Genomic DNA, 22,429 nt, shown 5'->3' on the forward strand with positions numbered 1-22,429 from the left:
TTGTAGAGATGAGGTCTCGCCAAGTTGCCCAGGCAGGTCACGAACCCGCGGGCTCAGGCAATCCACTCACCTCAGCCTCCCAAAGCACGGGATTACAGGCTGAGCTTTTTTTTTAAAGCAAGATTTATTGAGAGGACAGAAAAGCTCCCACAGTGGGAGGGGACCCAAAGGGGTTGCCCCACTTTTTATTTATTTATTTATTTATTTATTTATTTTTGAGTTGGGGTCTTACTCTGTCACCCAGACTGGAGTGCAGTGGTATGATCTCAGCTACTGACAAGGTTTCGCCATGTTGCCCAGGCTGATCATGAACTCCTTGGCTCAGGCAGTCTTCTCACTTCAGCCTTGCAAAGTGCTGGGATTACAGGCGTGAGCTACTGCACCTGGCTTAAGATTTGTTCACTTATTGCAGTTTGTTTTTTTAAAAAGTAATTATAAATGTATTCTATCAGTAGAGTTTGAAAGGTAAGAAATTTCTCCTATGAGGCAAAGGAGTGGATTTCAGGGAACAGATTAAATATCTAGTCTTATATTTCATTTGTTAAAAATTAAGCATTTAATTATTTTTTAAATAATAATGATGGAATCTTGCTGTTGCCCAGGCTAGTCTTGAACTCCTGGACTGAAAGAGTCCTCCTGCCTTGACCTCCCAAATGCTGGGACTACAGGCATGAGCCACTGTGCCCAGACTAAAAATTCTTATTTACATTTCTTCTTTCCAGAGCATGTGTAGTAAGTTTCTCAGATCTGTTCATTTTTTAATGTTTTGTTGGGGACTGCAAATGAAATTTCAGGGCTTAGTTTTGGGAATGCCATCAGAGAAGGGAAATAGGGAAACACTCTCTTCCATTATGGCTGCAGAAAAATGAACACATTTCCACAAACAAGTGTGGTTGATAAATTGGTGAAAGATTTAACCAAAAATCAGTTCCTCTTCTTTGCAGGGCAGAGAATGTGTGACAGTGGATAACTGTTTATAAGGTTAGGCTGGGTCGACACCTAGAAGAAGGAGAGAAACTTAAGCAAAATTTGGTTAACAGGTATTTTGACTGGTCACTGGACATAAGATTTTTTTTTTTTTGAGTTAGAGTCACACTCTGTCACCCAGGCTGGAGTGCAGTGGCATGCTCACAGCAACCTTTACCTGCTGGACTCAGGCGATCCTTCTGTCTCAACCTTCCAAGTAGCTGGAACTCGCCCTACCACGCCCAGCTCATTATTTATTTATTTATTGAGAGATGAGGTCTCACAAAGTTGCCCAGGCTGGTCTTGAACCCCTAAGCTCAGGCAATCCTCTCGCCTCAGACTCCCAAAGTGCTGGGATTATAGGCTTGAGCCACCGCACCTGGCTAGGTGGTTTTTCCTGGGAGCCTCCCCATCAATTGTCCCAGCTGCTCACAGCAGCCATTGGAGGAGCCCTTTATACTAAGAGAAGTTCAGAGCACTGGAAAGCTGGGAACCCACAGACAGTGATGCCCTGTATGGGGTTGTAATTGTTATTGTCCTGTTTCTAGACGTTTTTGATGGAACAAATCTGGATATAGACAAGGTTTATATATTCATATAGTATAGTACTATATGGTCTTATTCTTCATAGTATAGTGGTTTTCAATTCCATGCCAGCTCACAGAATTATTCAAACAAGCTATCACCATCCTTCCATGAGAACAAAGGAGCAAGTCACTCTCTTGATACTGCAGAGTGTGCCACCCACAAATCTTCATGAGTTTGGAAAAAGATTATTTGATATGACAACAAGAACACTAGGAATGAAGAAAAAGTATAGTGGTTTTGACTTAATCAAAACTGATAACTTTTGTCCTTCAAAGGACACCATCAAGTTGAAAAGACAATCCATCAATAGAAGAAAAACTTGTGAATCCTATATTTGTCAGGGACCTGCACCCAGAAGCAACTGGAACCTCAGACCCACCATCACACAGAGTGGGGCTGGATCAGCAGCAGGACTCCCAGGCATCCTGTCCCATCACTGCAGGAGGGAACCTTGGCCCTGGAGTCCTCTCTGGCAGCTGTGCTCCTGTGGTCCTGAATCTCACATTATGGGGTGACTACGGAGAGTGATCATCGGGAGAGAAATCTAACCTGGTGTTTTGGGTTGGGGGGGTACTTTCTGGACCCCTCCCCAGGAAGTCAGGCATGACTGGGCCTAGCAGATGGCTTATGTGTCTCCAGCTCCTCCCCTGGGGAAGGCAAACTATTTTCCTCTATGCATTCCATACGTGTGTAGCAGCTGGGTCTCATGTTTTAAGGCCTTGTCTCCTCTCCTGTTAAGGAGAGATTTCACCAGAAACTTGTTTAAAACATCAAGGATTCGAGACCCGCCTGGGCAACTTGGTGAGACCTCATCTCTACAATAAATCAAAAATTAGCTGGGTGTGGTAGGTAGTGCGTGCCTGTAGTTCCAACTACTTGGAAGGCTGAGGCGGAAGGATCGCCGGAGCCCAGCAGGTCGAGGCTGCGGTGGCCGGGAGCGGCCACTGCACTCCAGTCTAGGCGACAGAGTGAGACTCCAACTCAAAAAAACAAACAAACAAAAAAACCATCAAGGAAGGCTCTCTTCAACACAGTTGTTATATGAGCCATGATGACTATAATGGGCTGAGTGATTGAACTCAACCTTGAATGCAGCAGTTATAGTAATGGGATTATAGTCAATGGACAAGGTGAGGGAGGGGATAGAACTTGGTTAGGTATCATGGCGGGGGAGGAACTTGATTGGCTATCAAGTTTAGAGGGATTCCCACTAAACTGCCTTAGAAGGAGTCTTGCTAAAACTAGCCTTTGCAGGTCAATGCCAAGGCCTAGCCAAGAAGAAGGCTTTGAGGATGCATGACTCAAGTTTGGTCAAAGAGGGCATTCTGGCCTAATTCTTCCTAGGTCTGACAATGAATCCCTAAATTTCAGTTTCCTTCCTTACATTCTTTTTTTTTTTTTTTTTTTGAGTTGGAGTCTCATTCTGTCACCCAGACTTGGAGTGCAGTGGCCGCTCTCGGCCACTGCAGCCTCGACCTGCTGGGCTCCGGCGATCCTTCCGCCTCAGCCTTACAAGTAACTGGAACTACAGGCATGTGCTACCACGCCCAGCTAATTTTTTTTGATTTGTTGTAGAGATGAAGTCTCGCCAAGTTGCCCAGGCGGGTCTCGAACCTGTGGGCTCAGGCAATCCACTCACCTCAGCCTCCCAAAACGTGGGATTACAGGCTGAGCCACCGAGCCTGGCTCTTTCCTTACATTCTAAAATGCCAACTTCCTCTCTCCAGTGGACAATAAATGTCTCTATTTAAAAGGTGCTTTTTTGTTGTTGATGGATATTTTACGAGAGGAAAGCACTGAATAACCATTTGAAACTACATTATGTAGGATCCTTGTTCCTAATGATTTGTGATGTTGAGCTTCTTTTTATGTGCTTACTGGCCATTTGTTTATATATTGGAGAAATGTCTACTGAAGTTCTTAAAAATCTGTCATCTTTTTTTTTTTTTTTGAGTTGGAATCTCACTCTTTCACTCTTACTCTTGTCTCCCAGGCCTGGAGTGCAGTGGCACGCTCATGGCCAACCGCAGCCTCAACCTGCTGGGCTTAGTTGATCCTTCCACCTCAGTTTCCAGGTAGCTGGAACTACAGATGCATGCCACCACACCCGGCTAGTTTTTGTGATTTATTGTAGGGACGAGGTCTCACCAAATTGCCAAGGCTGGTCTCAAACCCCCAGGCTCAGGCAATCCTCTCGCCTCGGCTTCCCAAAGTGCTGGGGTTACAGGCTGAGCCACTGCACCTGGCCAAAATCTGTTTTTTGTTTTTTTTTTGAGTCAGAGCCTCACTCTGTCACCCAGGCTGGAATGTAGTGGCACACTCACGGTCACCACAGCCTTGACCTGCTAGGCAGGTGATCCTTCTGTCTCAGCCTTGCAAGTAACTGGAACCACAGGCATGTGCCACCATGTCAGGCTAATTTTTAAATTTATTATAGAGATGAGGTCTTGCCATGTTGCTCAGACTGATCTCGAACCCACAGGCTTAGGCAATCCTCTCGCCTCTGCCTTCCAAAGTGCTGGGATTACAGGTGTGAGCCACTGCACCCTGCATCTTGAGCATTTTTGTGTATAGTTTAGTAGTGTTAACTATCCTCACCTTGTTGTGAAACTAAACTCCAGCAATTTTTCCCATATTTATTTTTTTCTTAAGATTGGTTAATTTCAATAATTTTGTCTTCATGTTAGATAATTGTTTATTTTGCTTGCTCAAATTTACCACTGAACACCTACAGAGAAATTTTCATTTTAGTTGTACTTTGCATCACCATACTGTCTGTATGATCTGTTTTGTAATTCCTAATTTTTTGTTGATATTGTAAACATACAGTTTTCTTGGTTACCTTTATTTCTTTCTCCATGGTTGCCTTTACCTTTGAGCATAGTTAAGCCAGTTGCATAAAGTCTTTGTCTAATGAGTCCAGTTACTGGGGATTCTCGGAGATGGTTTATCTCAATTAATTTTCAGTTAGATTTTTTTCCATTCGTGAGCTGTATTTTTCTGTTTCTCTGTCTTTGTGATTGTTGTTGTTGTTGAAAGTGGACATTTGAATATTATAATGAAGTAACAAGGAGATCAGATGCTGCTGCTTCTCCAGTGTTGACTATTCTTGTTTGTTGAAGACTGTTCTTGTCTGTTTCATAACCTTTTGAAAGTTTTTTATGCAGAGACTATATTCCTTGTGTGTAGCCACTGAAGTCTCTCATTTCTTTGGCTTGCATTCAGATACTGTTTTGATAGAGGTTTCTGGAATGCTGTGAACTAAGAAAGAAAAAGAGAATGAAATAAATAAAACCCTCACCTTTTTCATCTTTTTGTATGGCTCAGTCCAAAACAATGGCCTCCCATAATTTTTTTTATTTTTTTATTTTTTTTTGAGTTGGAGTCTCACTCTGTCGCCCAGACTGGAGTGCAGTGGCTGCTCCCGGCCACCGCAGCCTCGGCCTGCTGTGCTCCGGCGATCCTTCCACCTCAGCCTTCCGAGTAGCCGGAATTACAGGCATGCACCACCACACCCGGCTGATTTTTTAATTTATTGTAGAGATGAGGTTTTGCTGCCCAGGCGGGTCTCGAACCCTTTGGGCTCAGGCAATTCACTCACCTCAGCCTCCCAAAGGCGTGGGATTACAGGCTGAGCCACCGAGCCCGGCCCTCCCATAATTTTTAACATTTTCTCTAAGAGTTGTTTAGTTTTAACTGTTACCTTTAGGTCTTCAATCCATTTTTATTTCATTTTTGTAGGTAGGTTTAGGGTTCAGCTTCATTCTTATACATGTGAATATTCAATTTTCCCAGCACCATTTTTTGAAAAACGTGTTTTTTCCCCACTGACTATTCTGGGCATATTTGTCAAAAGTCATTTTATTTATGTGTATATCTATCTGGGCTCTGTATTCTATTCTTTCTTTTTTTTTTTTGAGTCGGAGTCACCCAGCTTGGAGTGCAGTGGCACACTCATGGCTACCACAGCTTTGACTTGCTGGGCCTAGGTTATCCTTCCACTTCAGCCTTCTAAGTAGCTGGAACTACTACAGGCATGAGCCACCAGGCCTGGCTAATTTTTTTTATTTGTTGTAGAGGTGAGGTCTTGCTATTTTTCCCAGGCTGGTCTTGAACCCCTGGGCTCAGGCAAGCCTCTCGCCTCTGCCTCCCAAATTCGCCGGGCATGGTAGCACATGCCTGTATTTCCGGCTACTTGGAAGCCTGAGGCAGAAGGATCACTGGAGCCTGGCAAGTCAATGCTGGGGTGGCCGTGAGCCTGGTATACACTCCAGCCAGGGTGATGGAGTGAGACTCCAACTCAAAAAAATAAAACAAAACAAAGCAGAATTCTCTGAGCATATTTCAGGATGGTTACTCTTTCCCTCCTTCCGCTTCTCCTGGAAGCACAAAGTAATTTTTCTCTGCTCTTCACTGAGAACTAGTAAGGTTTCTGCTGGTAAAACTCACAAATTACTGGGGCCCCCCTAAGAAAGGGCCCTCTGGATTTTTACTTCTTAAATTTGTCCACATTCAGCCTTTAGTAATTCATCAGTTATATTTTAGGTTTTCTTGCTCCTATATTGCTTCCCACAGAGATTTGCTATGGAATTCTGTTCCGATAAGTTATGACTTTTTTTTTTTTGAGTTGGATTTTCACTCTGTCACCCAGGCTGGAGGCCAGTGGCATGCTCTTGGCCACCACAGCCTGAACTTGCTGGGCTCAGGCGATCCTCCCTCCTCAGTCTTCCAAGTAACTGGAACTACAGGTATGCGCCACCATGCCCAGCTAATATATATATTTTTAATTTATTGTAGAGATGAGGTCTCACCAAGTTGCCCAGGCTGGTCTTGAACCCATGGGCTCAGGCAATCCTCTCACCTCAGCCTCGCAAAGTGCTGGGATTATAGGTGTGAACCACCACGCCTGGCCAGTTATGACTCTTATTTGTTAGGTTGGTGGGTCCAGTCCAAAATCTAGTACCCAGGTTCTACCAAAGGTCGGCTTTGGGAACAACAAGAAAACTAAGGATACACAGTCCCAGGGTGGCTAATATTAACTGTTGTCTGCACCTACTTATTAGTAGATCTGTGTCATAACAGGTGCTACAGACATTGGGGTCTGTCCCATCAAAAAGAGGCACATTCCTATTCTTCTTTACTGAAAAGTTGCTTTACTGAACAGTTCAATTGTAGCATTAGAATTGCTGCTTGGGAGGAAGTGAGTATAGACAGAGAATAAATTCGATAAATTCATGGAGTCATAGAATAAATGTTTGGAGTCCACAGCATGATGTGAACTTCTTTTTTTCTTTTTAAGTTAGAGTTTCACCCTGTCACCCAGGCTAGAGTGCAGTGGCATAACTACAACTCACCACAGCCTCGACCTCCTGGGTTTAGGCAGTCCTTCTGCTTCAGTCTCCCAAGTGGCTGGGACTACAGGCACATACCACCATACCTGGCTAATTTTTTGGTAGAGATGAGGTCTCACTATGTTGCTTCGGCTGGTCTCAAATTCCTGGGCTCAAGAAATCCTCCCACCTTGGTCTCATGTGAACTTTTTAGAAAATATAGGTTTCCCTGGCAGTCAGTTTCACCCATCCTCTACATATGTGGGATATTTCAGGATTCAGTGGCCTTTGAGGATGTCGCTGTGAACTTCACCCTGGAGGAGTGGGCTTTGTTGGATCCTTCTCAGAAGAATCTCTACAGAGATGTGATGCGGGAAACCTTCAAGAACCTGGCCTCTATAGGTAAGAGTGACAATATTCCTTCACTTAATGAATTAGAGGGCAAGTATGTCTGGCTCATCAGTGCTGTTCAGTGATTTGGAATATGGACGGGCAATACTTTGGATAAATCAAGCATAGCCATAGTGTACCATGGACATAGAATCTAATACTTTTTTCACATTTTTATACTAATTCATAATGACTTTTCTTGATCTACATTTTAGGAACACAGTGGGAAGACCAGAACATTAACAATCAGTCCAAAAATCCCAGGACAAATTTAAGGTAATTTGTGCACATGAAAGAAAGCAATGTTCCGCTGGGTGTGGTGGCTCAAGTCTGTAATCCCAGCACTTTGGGAGGCTGAGGTGAGTGAATTGCCTGAGCCCATGGGTTCAAAAACAGCCTGGGCAACTTGGCAAGACCTCATCTCTACAATAAAAAAAGAAAAATTCACCGGATGCGGTAGTGCGTGCCTGTAGTTCTGGCTACTTGGAAGGCTGAGGCGGGAGGATCGCCTGAACCCAGCAGGTTGATGTTGGGCTGGCTACTGCACTCCAGCCTGGGTGATAGAGTGAGACTCCAACTCAAAAGAAAAAGAAAAAGAAAGCAGTGTTCCTTGTGAGAATCGTAGAATGCCAGAAAATGTTCAAAAGAAGCAGTCAAACAAATAAGTCCAGTGTAAAATGTATTTATTCTTAGGAAATGTTCTCTAAAAGTATATTTAAGTGTGATAATAGATGTTTAGTGTTTGTAAAATAGTTCACTTTCAGGCAGTATTAAGAAACCTCATAAATATCATTTTTGGTACTAGGTATGGTCATGACATCTTACAGAGTTTTTAGTCCATTCATGGTCTTACAGTTGAGACAGGGTAAAAAACTTTCACTTTCCCTGATAATGTTAGAAATGTAAGTCTAATACCTATTAATAAATATAAAATCATTTATGAACAAACCATTACTAATGTGCTTCTCATTTTTTACAGAAGTCATATTCTAGAGAGATTCTGTGAAAGTAAAGTAGGTAGTCAAAATGGTATTGTGAACAACAGAACTCCTCCTGGAGTGGAAGCATGTGAAAGCAGTGTGTGTGGAGAAGCTGGCATTGGTCATTCATCCCTTAATGGGCACATCAGAGCTGACCCTGGACATCAACCAAATGCATATCAGGAATATGGAAAGAAGCCATATACACGAAACCAGTGTGGGAAAGCCTTCAATTATCAGCACTCCTTTCCAGTACGTGAAAGGACTCATCCTGGAGGAAAACCTTATGATTGTAAGGAATGTGGAGAAACCTTCATTTCTCTTGTGAGCATTCGAAGACACATGATAATGCACAGGGGAGGTGTACCTTATAGATGTAAGGTATGTGGAAAAGCCTTTGATTATCCCAGTTTATTTCGTATACATGAAAGAAGTCACACTGGAGAGAAACCCTATGAATGTAAGCAATGTGGGAAAGCCTTCAGTTGTTCTAGTTACATTCGAATACATGAAAGAACTCACACTGGAGATAAACCCTATGAATGTAAGCAATGTGGGAAAGCCTTCAGTTGTTCCAAGTACATTCGAATACATGAAAGGACTCACACCGGAGAGAAACCCTATGAATGTAAACAATGTGGGAAAGCCTTTAGATGTGCCAGTTCTGTTCGAAGTCATGAAAGGACTCACACTGGAGAGAAACTTTTTGAATGTAAGGAATGTGGGAAGGCTTTGACTTGTCTTGCAAGTGTTCGAAGACACATGATAAAGCACACTGGCAATGGACCTTACAAATGTAAGGTGTGTGGAAAAGCCTTTGATTTTCCCAGTTCATTTCGAATACATGAAAGAACTCACACTGGAGAGAAACCCTATGATTGTAAGCAATGTGGGAAAGCCTTCAGTTGTTCCAGTTCCTTTCGAAAACATGAAAGAATTCACACTGGAGAGAAGCCCTATAAGTGTACAAAATGTGGGAAAGCCTTCAGTCGTTCCAGTTACTTTCGAATACATGAAAGAACTCATACTGGGGAGAAACCCTATGAATGTAAACAATGTGGAAAGGCCTTCAGTAGATCCACTTACTTTCGAATACATGAAAAAACCCATATTGGAGAGAAACCCTATGAGAACCCTAGCCCTAGCCCTTCTGTTCCAGTTTCTTTCATAAACATGAAAGGAGTTACACTTAGAGAAACTCTATGAAAGTAAGAAATTCGGGAAAGGCTTCAGTCCTTCCCATTTCTTTCAACAACACGAAAAGATTTGCAGTGGAGAAAGACCCAATAAGAATTTGAATTAGGAGAGACCTGTGACAGGACAGTATATCTATAGTTGGAGTTAGAGCTATGGATTGTGTTATGTCGATGTTGATAATGTTAGCAACTAGATTTCCCAGCATCCTTTCCATGTATGTTTCCATGATACAGTTCACCAGTTACCTATCTCACATGAGATTTGGAGGGCAGAAGTGAAGAAGGCATTAGTCATGGGTTGGGGGCACCATATGGGGAGACAGCCAGCTGCATACAGGCTCTGAGGCCACCTGTTTCCAGTCCACTTTTCTGATTTTTTGTGTTATCAGTCAAGAGAATCCTCAAAACTACTCAACATTCATTTTCTCAGAGGTGTAGGTTTCCACACAAGTCTCTAGAAGTTTCACAATGAATATCCATCCATGTTTTGGTTTGCCTTCAGACATTATGTGTGTAGGCAGCCAATTCAGACTGTCTTGGTTGGGACTGTTCTCTGATGCTCTGACTTGCTTGGTAGATTGAATTTGTATAAGGTCTAATTTGTATAGTAAGCACCTTTGATCATACTGGTAGTGATTGTGTTCTTGATTTAGCATGATAGCTACATTTTTGCCATCAAAACCAACTAGATGGGAGCTTGTTCCTCTGCTATATTGTCCAGTGACTGGTCGTCCCCAGTATTTTCATGTAAAAATAAGCATCATTCTCATGTTAAGACTGGGCGCTTTTTGTTACTCACAGCTGAATGTAATGTCTCAGTCTGTTTTTAATTATGCGTGACTTTATGTGACTAAAACAATATGTATTTTTATTCAAGCAATAGTTTATTAACTGTTTTAAGTCTTGGATCAGATCAAGCTTATAATTTTGGCAAGTTATTTGTAAGACATTGTGAAGTCAGTGTTACCATGTGTATACAACTTCAGGAATTTTTTCCCTCATGTAAATTTTACTTTTCATGTTTATATAGTTATAACTTTTAGTGTGATAGTAATGTCTCATTTACTCGTAATACCAAAAGTTAAATTATACTATTGTATGTGTCCTTTTGCCAAAGGCCACCAGGACTATACCTGTTGTCAAAGAGGGTGTAATAAATTTTAGTAATAACTGTAAACCATAAATTACTGTGTGATATATCAATAAGAGGGTACCCAGAAGAATTTTGTATAGAATTTGTGCTTGTTTCAGGTTGATAGTTTTGTTTGTTTTTTTTTAGTCCGAGTCTGACTCTGTTGCCCAAGCTGGAGTGCAGTTGCACGCTCACAGCCACCGCAGCCTCAACTTGTTGGGCTCAGGTGATCCTTCCACTTCAGCCTTCCACGCCCGGCTAATTGTTTTGGTTTATCATAGGGATGAAGTCTCACCAAGATGCCCAGACTGGTCTTGAACCCCTGGGCTCAGGCAGTCCTCTCTCTTCCACCTTCCAAAGTGCTAGGATTATGGGTGTGAGCCACCATACCTGGCCTTGGTCAATTTTTAAATAACGTGCAATGTATTCACTTTCACCAGTTTTAGAGACATGGTCTTGTTTTTGTCTTGCCCCATCATGGTCACTGAGGAGCATTGTCTGCTGCTGCAGGTGTATGATATGTTTCTTTCCAATGGTATAAGACTTGGCCTTGTGGGAAGGGGAGGCCAGCTCCCAGATCTCTGAACCTGTCTTTGCTTTGCTTATTCTCTGAACACTGAAGTATTTCCTATGTTGTATTGGACACTGTTTTCCATTATGTACCTCAGTTAAAATATATACATTTTACTTATTCCTTAGCAAACTATATAATACTCTTTAAAAATCTCCTTTACATGTTTAGTGAGGCCAACATGTTTAGGTAAACTGTCCAAACACAAGCCTCGGAAGGAACAAAGTCAGCAACTAAGCCTTTTGAGCTTAGATAATGTGCTCCTGATGCTAATTTATCAACAGTCCTCTTATGCCAGCACTGTAGAGTAAAAAGTAATATGCACAAGTCAGTTTTATGTTTACACTGGTATGAAATAATCCAGTCACTTCATTGAAGGTGTCTGGCAAGCTCCTGTCCTGAAAATCCTGGTTGAAACTCTTCAGAGTCAAAGCAGATATCACAGGTTAGAGTAGCAGTCAGTGACCAAACCCTGACTGTGGAGATGGCAAATTCAGCCCCAGATAATGTATCCACAGGAGTGAAGGGTGGAGTCATTGCCTGTCAGATTGTAGTCATTTGGATCAGAAAACTGACAATGACAGAGTTAGGTGCTTTCAAATCCAACCACTGCTTCATCCTTCTCCCTTGAAGGCTAACTCCACAGTGGTAGTATTTGCCACAGAGGAGAAACACCACCATCAACATGACTCCAAGTGTGAATTTCCAAAGGATGCAGGTGCTGTGTTGGGAAGGTCAGTGAAGGTAAGGGAACTCTGGAAGTATAGTGGGAGGGAGAAGAGCAGGACACAGCTGAGAACCTGGGTCTTGACCTTGACTATTGGAGTGTCTTGATGCTTAACAAACAGCTCAAGGATCACTCCAGAGAGGACAGTGATGTGCAGGCCCAAAGAGTGTTCATTGCCAGGCTCGAAAGTGCTGGGATTGCAGGCTGAGGTGTATGACATGTTTCTTTCCAACAGTATAAGACTTGGCCTTGTGGGAAGGGGAGGCCAGCTCCCAGATTTCTGGACCTGTTTTTTGCTTTGCTTATTCTCTGAACACTGAAGTATTTCCTATGGCTCAGTCTGCAATCCCAGCACTTTGGGAGGCTGAGGCGTGTGGATTGCCTGAACCCGCGGGTTCGAGACCCATCTGGGCAATTTGGCGAGACCTTGTCTCTACAGTAAATAAAAAATTAGCGAGCGTGGTAGTGCGCACCTGTAGTTCCAGCTACTTGGAAGACTGAGGCGGAAGGATCGCTGGAGCCCAGCAGGTCGAGGTTGTGGTGGCCAAGAGCGTGCCACTGCACTTCAGTCTGGGTGACGGAGTGAGGCTCCAACTCAAAAAAAAAAAAAAAAAAAGAGTGTTCATAAGCCAGGAAGGTCACCACTTTGGAAGTCAATGGTGTTGCTTCCTGTTTGAAGCCTGATGCTTTGTCTATGGCAGAACTTTTCTACATCTGATTAGAAAAGCAACGCTGCAGCCGGGCTCAGTGGCTCAGCCTGTAATCCTGCTCTTTGGGAGGCCGATGTGAGTGAATTGCCTGAGCCTGTGGGTTCGAGACTCGCCTGGGCAACTTGGCGAGCCCTCATCTCTACAATAAATAAAAAAATCAGCTGGGCGTGGTAGCGTGTGCCTGTAGTTCCAGCTACTTGGAAGGGTGAGGCGGAAGGATCGCTGGATCCCAGCAGGTTGAGGCTGAGGTGGCTGGGAGCGGCCACTGCACTCCAGTCTGGGCGACAGAGTGAGACCGCAACTCAAAAAAAAAAAAAAAAAAGCAACGCTGCAATTTGTGAGTTTCAGCAATAGAATTAAGAATTAAAGAATTATATAATTATTAATTATAATTAAATTATTATAGAATTAAAAGTTATTTTGGCAATCTAGAATTAACTCTTCATTCTGGAACTGCCTTCAGGTACAGGGGTACAGATAGGGAATGTCACAGACATTTTCAAGGTCTTACTGTTCAAGGTCTTTCAAGTCTTTTACCTTTTACAATTAAATTTTATACAATTATTAAGATGTTAATGTCACGCTACCAATTGGTTTAAGGGTATTATTAGGTGTTAATAAGGTATTCTGGTTTTGTATGAAAAATACCTTAATTCTTGAAATAAGAAGAGTCTTTTTAGATATACATGTTTATGTTTGCAGTTTTTCTCTTTCATTTTTTTTTTTTGAGTTGGGGGTCTTACTCTGTCACCCAGGATGGAGTGTAGTGGCACGATCACAGCTTCCTGCAGCCACAACCTGGATTCAAGTGATCTTCCCACCTCAGCTTCCTGAGTAGCTGGGACTACAGTGTATGCCACCACGCCCAGCTAATTTTTAAAAAATTTTTTGTAGAGACAAGGTCTCACTATGTTGCCTAGGCTGTCTTGAACTAGGCTCAAGTGATCCTCCTGCCTTGTCCTTCCAAAGTGCTGGGATTCAGCTGTGAGCCACCATGCCTGACCAATATTTGCAGTTTTTCATAAAGCAAAGTCAAAAAAGAAGAAAAGAAAATTCTTAGGGTAAATGAACTTAGGTGAAAAACATGACTTCTTTCAGGGAAAATATTGTGAAGTCATTCCTGTACCAACAAATTAACACCTTTATTATTTAGTATAGCATGACATTTTATTCAAAAGAACTTAGTGGCTTGGTGTAGGGATTCATGTCTATAATCCCAGCACTTTAGGAAGCGAAGGTGGGAGGATTGCTTGAGCCCAGGAGTTCAAGACCAGCCTACACAACATGGCAAGACCTCATCTTTACAGAAAAAGTGAAAACATTTGCTGGGCATGATAACGTGTGCCCATAGTCCTAGCCACTCAGAAGGTGGAGGCAGGAGGATTACTACAGCCCAGGAGGTCAAAGCTACAGTGAGCCATGATCCTGCCACTTCACTCCAGCCTGGCTACAGAGTAAGACCTCAACTTCAACCAAAAAAAAATCCTAGTAATTTCAAATGTGAATGTAAGTTGTAATATTCTTTCTTTTTATTCACTGTCAGTCTCCCTGACTTTCTAAGACTCTGGAATCTTTTGCTCACTGTGTATGTAAGGCCAAGGTAAAAAGTAATATAAAAATCTTTTAGACACCACGGTAAAAGTTTAATTCTGAAAACCACTGTACAAAAACAAGAAACTTGGGCTGGGCTCAGTGGCTCACACCTATAATCCCAGCACTTTGGGAGGCTGAGGTGAGAGGATTGCCTGGGCCCACTGGTTTGAGACCAGCCTGGGCAACTTGGTGAGACCTCATCTCTACAATAAATCAAAAAATTAGCCAGGCATGGTGGTACATGCCTGTAGTTCCAGCTACTTGGAAGGCTAAGATGGAATAATTGCCTGAGCCCAGCAGTCAAGGCTGTGGTGGCTGTGAGCATGCCACTGCCCTCCAGCCAGGGTGATAGAGTGAGACTCCAACTAAAAAAACAAACAAAACAAACCAAGCAACTCAGATATACAGGGAAAGAAGAACTATGACAGATTGTGAACAATTGAATGGCAAAGAAGTTGATATAATGGCTCCTGTTGTATGATATTCCACTGGTTGAGAAATACAAGCTCTCTAAGTGGGCCCTTGTATAATATATACGAGGGCTGACAATTAAGTTGTGAACTTATCCTAGAAAGAGTGCTACATACCTCATTGCTGAATATCACCATGGTCACCTTCAAAGTACTCTCCTTGGGAAACTCTGCACTGATGCTAGCACCTATTCCACAAATCAAAGCAATTCTGGAACTCTTTCTAGAACGGCAAACAGCTGTCATCGTATTACCCTTGATGTCCAGAATGTCATCAAAATGTCTTCCTTTAAATATTTCCTTTATCTTTGGGTCAAGAAAAAAGTCATTGGAAGGCCAGATCAGATGAGCAGGGAGGGTATTCCAATACTGTTATTTGATTACTGGCCAAAAACTCCCTCACAGTGATGTGTGAGCTGGTGCATTGTCGTGATGCAAGAGATCCTTCAGGACCTTTTTTTGTTTTGTTTTAAGTAGGACTCTCACTCTGTTGCCCAGGCTGGAGTGCACACTCTTGGCCATCACAGCCTCAACCTGCTGAGCTCAGGTGATCCTTCTGCCTCAGTCTTCCAAGTAGCTGGAGTTATAGGCACATGATACCACATTCAACTAATTTTTTGATTTATTGAGAGATAGGTTCACACCAAGTTGCTGAGGTTGGTCTCGATCCCCTAGGCTCAGGCAATCCTGTCATCTTGGCCTCCCAAAGTGCTGGGATTATAGGCATGAGCCATCACACCCTACTGCTTTGGAACCATTTTTGCCCACACTTTTCTCATGGCAAGAATTTAGTCCCCCATAAATACAGATTTAACTAGCTGTTTCTCTATCAATGTTTATTTGGTCTGCTATGTTTCTCACAGTTAGTTGATGATTTTGACCTACAATCTGATGAATTTTTGCAATATTTCATCAGTCCTGCTCGTTACTGGCCATCCTGACCTCTCTTCATCAGTGACGCTTTTTCTACCCTCAGACAAATGTTTAAATCCATTTGTACACTGCCATTTTCTTCATAAACGTGTACTAACATGTCCCTGATTTCACTTCCACTCTTACCAAGTTTAACAAGAAATTTAATGTTGATTGCCCTAATTCAAGCTCCGACATTCTTGCGACAGCACACAAAATCATGCAACAAGGGCTCGGTGGCTCAGCCTGTGATCCCGCGCCTTTGGGAGGCTGAGGTGAGTGGATTGCCTGAGCCCGCGGGTTCGAGACCCGCCAGGGCAACTTGGCGAGACCTCATCTTTACAATAAATCAAAATATTAGCCGGGTGTGGTAGCATACATCTGTAGTTCCAGCTACTCGGAAGGCTGAGGCGGAAGGATCGCCGGAGCCCAGCAGGTCGAGGCTGCAGTGACCGGGAGCGACCACTGCACTCCAGTCTGAGTGACAGAGTGAGACTCCAACTCAAAAAAAAAATGCAACAATAATGAACGCCATTCAGCAAGACACTGTCACACATCGACACGAACACAGTTGTGGGACACTGATATACCAAGGTTAACCTTCCCGAGCTGTTTGTATAGTGCTGCCAATGCAAGCTCCTGGTGGCAAGTTTGCAAACAATTGTCAGACCACGTAAAACTGCCTCGGATCATCTGATCATATATCCTGGTTTCCCAAGAACAGTTCTTGAGTTTTGGGTTATCCTAGCATAATTTTTCATAGCAGTTCCTCTCTTGGAACTGATTGTCTATGTCTGAACCTTAAATATATGAGTATCATTACATATAAGGTAAGTTAGGTTTTTAAACTAAATGAAGATTTTAGGAAAATTCAGTTCTCAGCACCTGGCTTGTCTTACTATAAGGTTGGGCTGTGTTTCTTTCCCCAGGCAGTATTCACTGAACACCTTTTGTGAGGTCTGGGGAAGCAAAGATGCTCAAGACACAACTTCTATTAGGATAGAATTCCTATTTTACAGTTTCCATTGATTCTGTTCTTTTTTCTTTCTTTCTTTTTTTTTTTTTTTTGAGACAGGCTCTTATTCTGTTGCCCAGACCGGAGTGCAGTGGCATAATCCTGGCTCACCACAGCCTTGACTTCCTGGACTCAAACAATCCTTCCACCCCAGCTTCCTGAGTATCCGGGACTACAGGCATGTGTTACCACACCTGGCTAATTTTTGTATGTTTTGTAGAGAGGAGATCTCAATATGTTGCCCAGGCTGGTCTCAAATTTATGGGCTTAAGCAATTCTCCCACCTTGATGGGGTTACAGGTGTGAGCCACCATGATCAGTGAGTGATTCTGTTCTTGTTTGATGTATTCTTTTCCATGTTCACTGCCACTTTTTTGTTGTTACTTCTCATTTCTTTTTCTTAGACAATTACGGTGATTTCCCATGTGGTTGTCATGGCATCACTTTTTTTCTTCCATGCATATATATGGCTACCTCAGTGTTGTCTCCCTGGCATCCTAATGTTATATATTTCTCTCCATTGAACCTTGTTCACCATCTACTAATCAGTAAAGTCCAGTCTGCTTACATAGACCAAAAGCTCCTTTTGTGAACTTCCTTCTATTTACCTCTCCATCTTTACGGAATTTCGTCCCCCATAAATACATACTTTGAATTCTGTAACCTCAGTGTCATGGGATTGGTGGGAGGTTACATGAGGTAATGGGAGAAGGCCCTCATGATGGCATTAGTGCCCTACTAGGAAGAGTACAGAGAGATAACACTCAGTTTCTCTCATCTCTGTAAGGACACAACAGCAATGCATCCATCTACAATCCAGGAACAGGTTCTTCACCAGGAACCAAATTGCCCAGCAGCTAGATCTTCGACTTCTCAGTCTCCAGAATTCTGAGAAATGACTGTCTCCTGTCTGCGCCACTCAGCCCATGATGGTTTGTCACAACAGCCTGAGCTGTGTCATTAGAGTAGGAATGAGAATAGATTGTACTGAATTATATTCTAAATAAATGGATCTCCAACATGTTGCTCAGGGGCCAGGGTTACCTTTGGAACTACCAGATGTGGGGAGCAAACGAGCGCTCTCCGTACAGCAGGCCTTGAGTAAAGGCAAGGCCCCGAGCGAAGGTAAGGTTCCACTTGATTGCTCTGCATCCTAGCCAAAGAGCAAGGGATGCAGCCTGCTATATGGAACGGCACCTCAGAGCCTACACATCTGGGTGCCATTAATACAGATAAAGCCTTAGCTACAACAAGATAACCAAGGAACAGCTTGCCATTTAGGTAGCAACAAAATTCCATGATGGCTCCCTCACAGACCTTGAATCCCTTCCAACTTCCTTTGTGCTTGATTATACAATAAACATGCTGAGTTAGTTGGAGGCCACTTCTCCTTCGTCAGAGGAAAGTCTCACACCTGGCCCCAGCTTTTCTTTATGTCTTTGTGTCTGTGTCTTCATCTCTTGCCATTCTCCCTCGGGACCCTCAAGGCAGCCACGCAGGCCATGGCAACCAGGTTTATCACTGAAACTTCCCTTCTGGAAGACCTGTTTGTCAATACAACCAATAGGTTTGTGTGCTCACTGCATAGTAGCAGATCAAGACACCAAGACAGCAGGGGTTGCAACACAGAAACAATGTATGATCACAGGACTTCAAGCAAGAAGGTGGGAGGAGACCCTCAAATCCACCTTCTTGAAGAATTCTGGGCTGGGATTTTTTTTGAGTTGGAGTCTCACTCCGTCGCCTAGGCTGGAGTGCAGTGGCACGCTCACAGCCACCCCAGCGTCGACCTACTGGGCTCAGGTGATCCTTCTGCCTCAGTCTTCCAAGTAATCGGAACTACCGGCGTGTACTACCTTGCCTGGCTAATTTTTTTTTATTTACTGTAGAGATGAGGTCTCACCAAGTCGCCCAGGCTGGTCTCAAACTTCTGGGCTCAGGTAATCTTCTCGCCTTGGCCTCCCAAAGTGCTGGGTTTACAGGTTTGAGCCACTGTACACAGCCTGGGCTGGATTTTTTTTTTTTTTGAGTTGGAGTTTCACTCTGTTGCCCAGACTGGAATGCAGTGGCCGCTCCCGGTCACCGCAGCCTCGACCTGCTGGACTCCGGCCATCCTTCCGCCTCAGCCTTCCGAGTAGCCGAAATTACAGGTGCGTGCTACCACGCCCGGCTGATTTTTGATTTGTTGTAGAGATGAGGTCTTGCCAAGTTGCCCAGGTGAATCTCGAACCCGTAGGCTCAGGCTATCCACTCACCTCAGCTTCCCAAAGGCGTGGGATTACAGGCTGAGCCACTGAGCCCGGCTTGGGCTGGGGTTTTTAAGGGGATCATGGAGAGGCTGGAAAATTGGGGTTGTTGATTGGTTGGGGTAAGGGGGATGAAATCATCAGGATGTGGACACTGCATTCATTAATAAGTCAGCTCCTTGTTGGTCCTTCAGACCAGCTGATGTCCATAGTTTCCATGGTATGTAGGACTCAAAGGGAATATCTCAAAGCGAAAATTTTGTTTCATAAAGGTCAACTTGTTATCTATAGGCAGTTAAGGGGAGTCATCATCTTATAATAGGGTCTGCATGATTCCAGAATATAGACACCAAACAACTATGAGGGAGTGGGACAGAGAGCAAGCTGACCTAATGGCAGAGATTAAGTGTGCTGCAAGCTTGGTTTATTTTCTTTTTCTTTATTTTTTTTTCCTGAGATGAGTTCTTGCCAAGTTGCCCAGGCTGGTCTCGAACCCATGGGCTCAGGCAATTCTCTCACCTCGGCCTCCCAAAGTACTGAGATTGCAGGCATGAGCCACTGTGCCTGGCCCATAACTTGGTTTATTTTCATTGTCCCCCTCCCTGCTTCCTTAATTAATTTTATATAGTTTAATAAAGTTTTAAAGTTTGTAAAGTTTTAGGGATGGTTTCATTTCCCCCTGGGCTTTATTATATCTCAATCCTAAATTGAGAGCTAATATAATAAGAATTGGATAAAGCCGGGATCGGTGGCTCAACCTGTAATCCCGCGCCTTTGGGAGGCTGAGGTGAGTGAATTGCCTGAGCCCGTGGGTTCCAGACCCACCTGGGCAACTTGGCGAGACCTCATCTCTACAATAAATCAAAAAGTCAGCCAGGCGTGGTAGCGCGCGCCTGTAGTTCCAGCTGCTCGGAAGGCTGAGGCGGAAGGATCGCCAGAGCCCAGCAGGTCGAGGCTGCGGTGGCCGGGAGCGGCCACTGCCCTCCAGTCTGGGCGACAGAGTGAGACTCCAACTCAAAAAAAAAAAAAAAAAAAGAATTGGATGAAGTTTCTTCCTGTTGGCAAGATTTGTAGTTGGGGTAAAAGTCAGGATTAGGAAAATGAAACTGTCTAGCAGTAAACTGAAAGTATTTACAAGTGCCCAGTGGCACCTCCTGAGCTCAGGAGTTTGAGGCTGCGGTGAACCTTGATGGTGCTACTGCCCTCCAGCCTGGGCAACAGAGATCCCAACTGAAAAAAAAAAAAAAGGAAAGAAAGAAAACTTTGTTCTTTTTTTTTTTTTTTTTTTTTTTGAGTCTGAGTCTCACTCTGTCGCCCAGACTGGAGGGCAGTGGCCGCTCCCGGCCACCACAGCCTCGACCTGCTAAGGCTCCAGCGATCCTTCTGCCTCAGCCTTCCAAGTAGCTGGAACTACAGGTGCGCGCTATCATGCCTGGCTAATTTTTGATTTATTGTAGAGATGAGGTCTCGCCAAGTTGCCCAGGCGGGCCTCGAACCCGCGGGCTCAGGCAATCCACTCACCTCAGCCTCCCAAAGGCACGGGATTACAGGCTGAGCCACCGAGCCCAGCAGAAAACCTTGTTCTAACATAGAGAACTAATCTTTGGAAAGACTATTATAAATGATTTTTAAAATTATAGCCAATTCAATCACATACAAATTTCTTTTTAAAATTTCTTTTCATGAACCTTATCATGACTTATACAGACCACATACAACATGCTTGGATTGTCTGAGTTGTCATACCCTCTTTTTTCTTTTCTTTTCTTTCTTCCTTCCTTCCTTCCTTCCCTTTCCCTTTCCTTTTCCCTTTCCCTTCCTTCCTTCCTTCCTTTTTTTTCTTTCAAGTTGGAGCCTCTCTCTGTCACCCAGGCTGGAGTGCAGTGGCATGTTCGTGGCCACTGCAGCCTTGACCTGCTAGGCTCACGAGATCTTTCTGCCTCAGTCTTCCAAGTAGCTGGAAGCACAGGCATGTACCACCCATGCCCTACAGGGTCTTGCCATGTTGCTCAGGCTGGTCTCGAACCTGTGGGCTCAGGCAATCCTCTTGCCTCCACCTCCCAAAGTGCTGGGATTACAGGCATGCGCCACTGCACCAGGCTATATCCATAACTGTCGTCACATCTCTCTCTTCTATTTACTTGTTTCTTTTCTACCTCGTTTCATAGTCTTCCCAAGTCTGTAATTTGAATCAACCTTTAGATAACTTCTATGCTAGACAAAATTATTTTTTTCTCTGTAAGAATACCTTCTTTGGCATATTTTATATACAGAATTATATATTTTATATAACTAGAATTTTTATTCTCAGAAACCTTAAATTTCAGTGAAAACCTAGGAATCACAAAAACCTGAATTGTCCATCAGACATCAGCACTTTACAGATGCGAACCGTCCCATAATTTTAAGAAATATGTTTCCCCATATCATACCCTTTCTTAGTTGGAAGTGACCCAGACATCCAAAAAGCATCCAAAGTAATTTGTAATTTTAAGATTTTAAATTACTGAGAAAGTTTATCTATAAGCTTTTCTCTCATTTACATGCACTCTATTTATTTATTTATTTATTTATTTATTTTTGAGTTGGCGTCTCACTATGTCATCCAGGCTGAAGTGCAGTGGCACACTCACGGCTACCACAGCATCGACCTGCTGGGCTCAGGTGATCCTTCTGCCTCAGTCTTCCAAGTAGTTGGGACTACAGGTGTGTGCCACCATGCTCAGCTAATTTTTTAATTTTTTTGTAGATATGAGGTCTTGCCATGTTGCCCAGGCTGTCTTAAGCTCCTGGGCTCAGGCAATCTTGTCTCAGCCTCTCAAAGTGCTGGGGTTACAGGCATTAACCACTGTGCCAGGGCTAATTTATTCATTTTTAACAGTTTGCCTAGATTACTTACGAAAACTGAGATATTAGATAAAGCTAGTCATAATTTCAAATTATTTCCTTGGAAGCCACTTTCCAATTATTTCCTATAAACCTTTTAATATCAGGTAATTACCTTAAGTAACAATCTTAACGTTAAATGCATGGGTATTTTTGCTGATAACTCAGAAGATTCAGCTGTTTTCATTAAACCAACAATATTAAATTACGTCTTGTTTGTCAAAATATCACACAAACAGGTCAGGTGCAGAGACTCACCTCATGCCTGAAATCCCAGCACATTGGGAGACTGAGGTGGGAGGAATGCTTGAAGCCAGAAACTCAAGACCAGCCTGCGCAACATAGTAAGACCCTCAGTTCTACAAGAAATTTTAAAAAGCTGGGTGAGGGGGCATGCACCTGTGTTTCTAGATACTTGGAAGACTGAGGAGGGAGGATCATTTGAGCTCAGGAGGTTGAGGCTGCAGTGAGCCAAGATCACCCCACTGCACTCTAGCCTGAGTGACAGAGCAAGATCCTATCTCTAAAAAAGAAAGAAAGAAAAGAAAGAAGGAAAGGAAGGAAAAAAGAAAGAAAAAAATCAAACCAAGTCAGGTGCAGTGGCTCATGCCTGTCATCCTAGCACTTTGGGAGGTAGAGGAGAGAGGATTGCCTGAGTCCAGGGGTTTGAGACCAGCCTGGGCAACTTGGCAAGACCTCATCTCTATAATAAATAAA

General features: G+C 43.4%; 1 protein-coding gene across 1 annotated transcript in view; it reads left to right on the forward strand.

Moving 5' to 3' along the window:
- Window positions 1-9,730, forward strand: part of LOC103257817 (zinc finger protein 627) — a 12,807-nt gene extending 3,077 nt beyond the window's left edge. The window contains exons 2-4 of the mRNA XM_008055520.2: window positions 7,160-7,286; window positions 7,490-7,550; window positions 8,257-9,730. Of these exons, the coding sequence (XP_008053711.1) occupies window positions 7,160-7,286; window positions 7,490-7,550; window positions 8,257-9,460 (1,392 nt within the window). The 3' untranslated portion in view covers window positions 9,461-9,730. The remainder of the gene's footprint in view (window positions 1-7,159; window positions 7,287-7,489; window positions 7,551-8,256) is intronic.
- Window positions 9,731-22,429: the final 12,699 nt, after the last annotated feature.

Source organism: Carlito syrichta, unplaced genomic scaffold (genome assembly GCF_000164805.1).
Source record: "Carlito syrichta isolate Samal-C Ts95f unplaced genomic scaffold, Tarsius_syrichta-2.0.1 Scaffold81613, whole genome shotgun sequence".
NCBI lineage: Eukaryota > Metazoa > Chordata > Mammalia > Primates > Tarsiidae > Carlito > Carlito syrichta.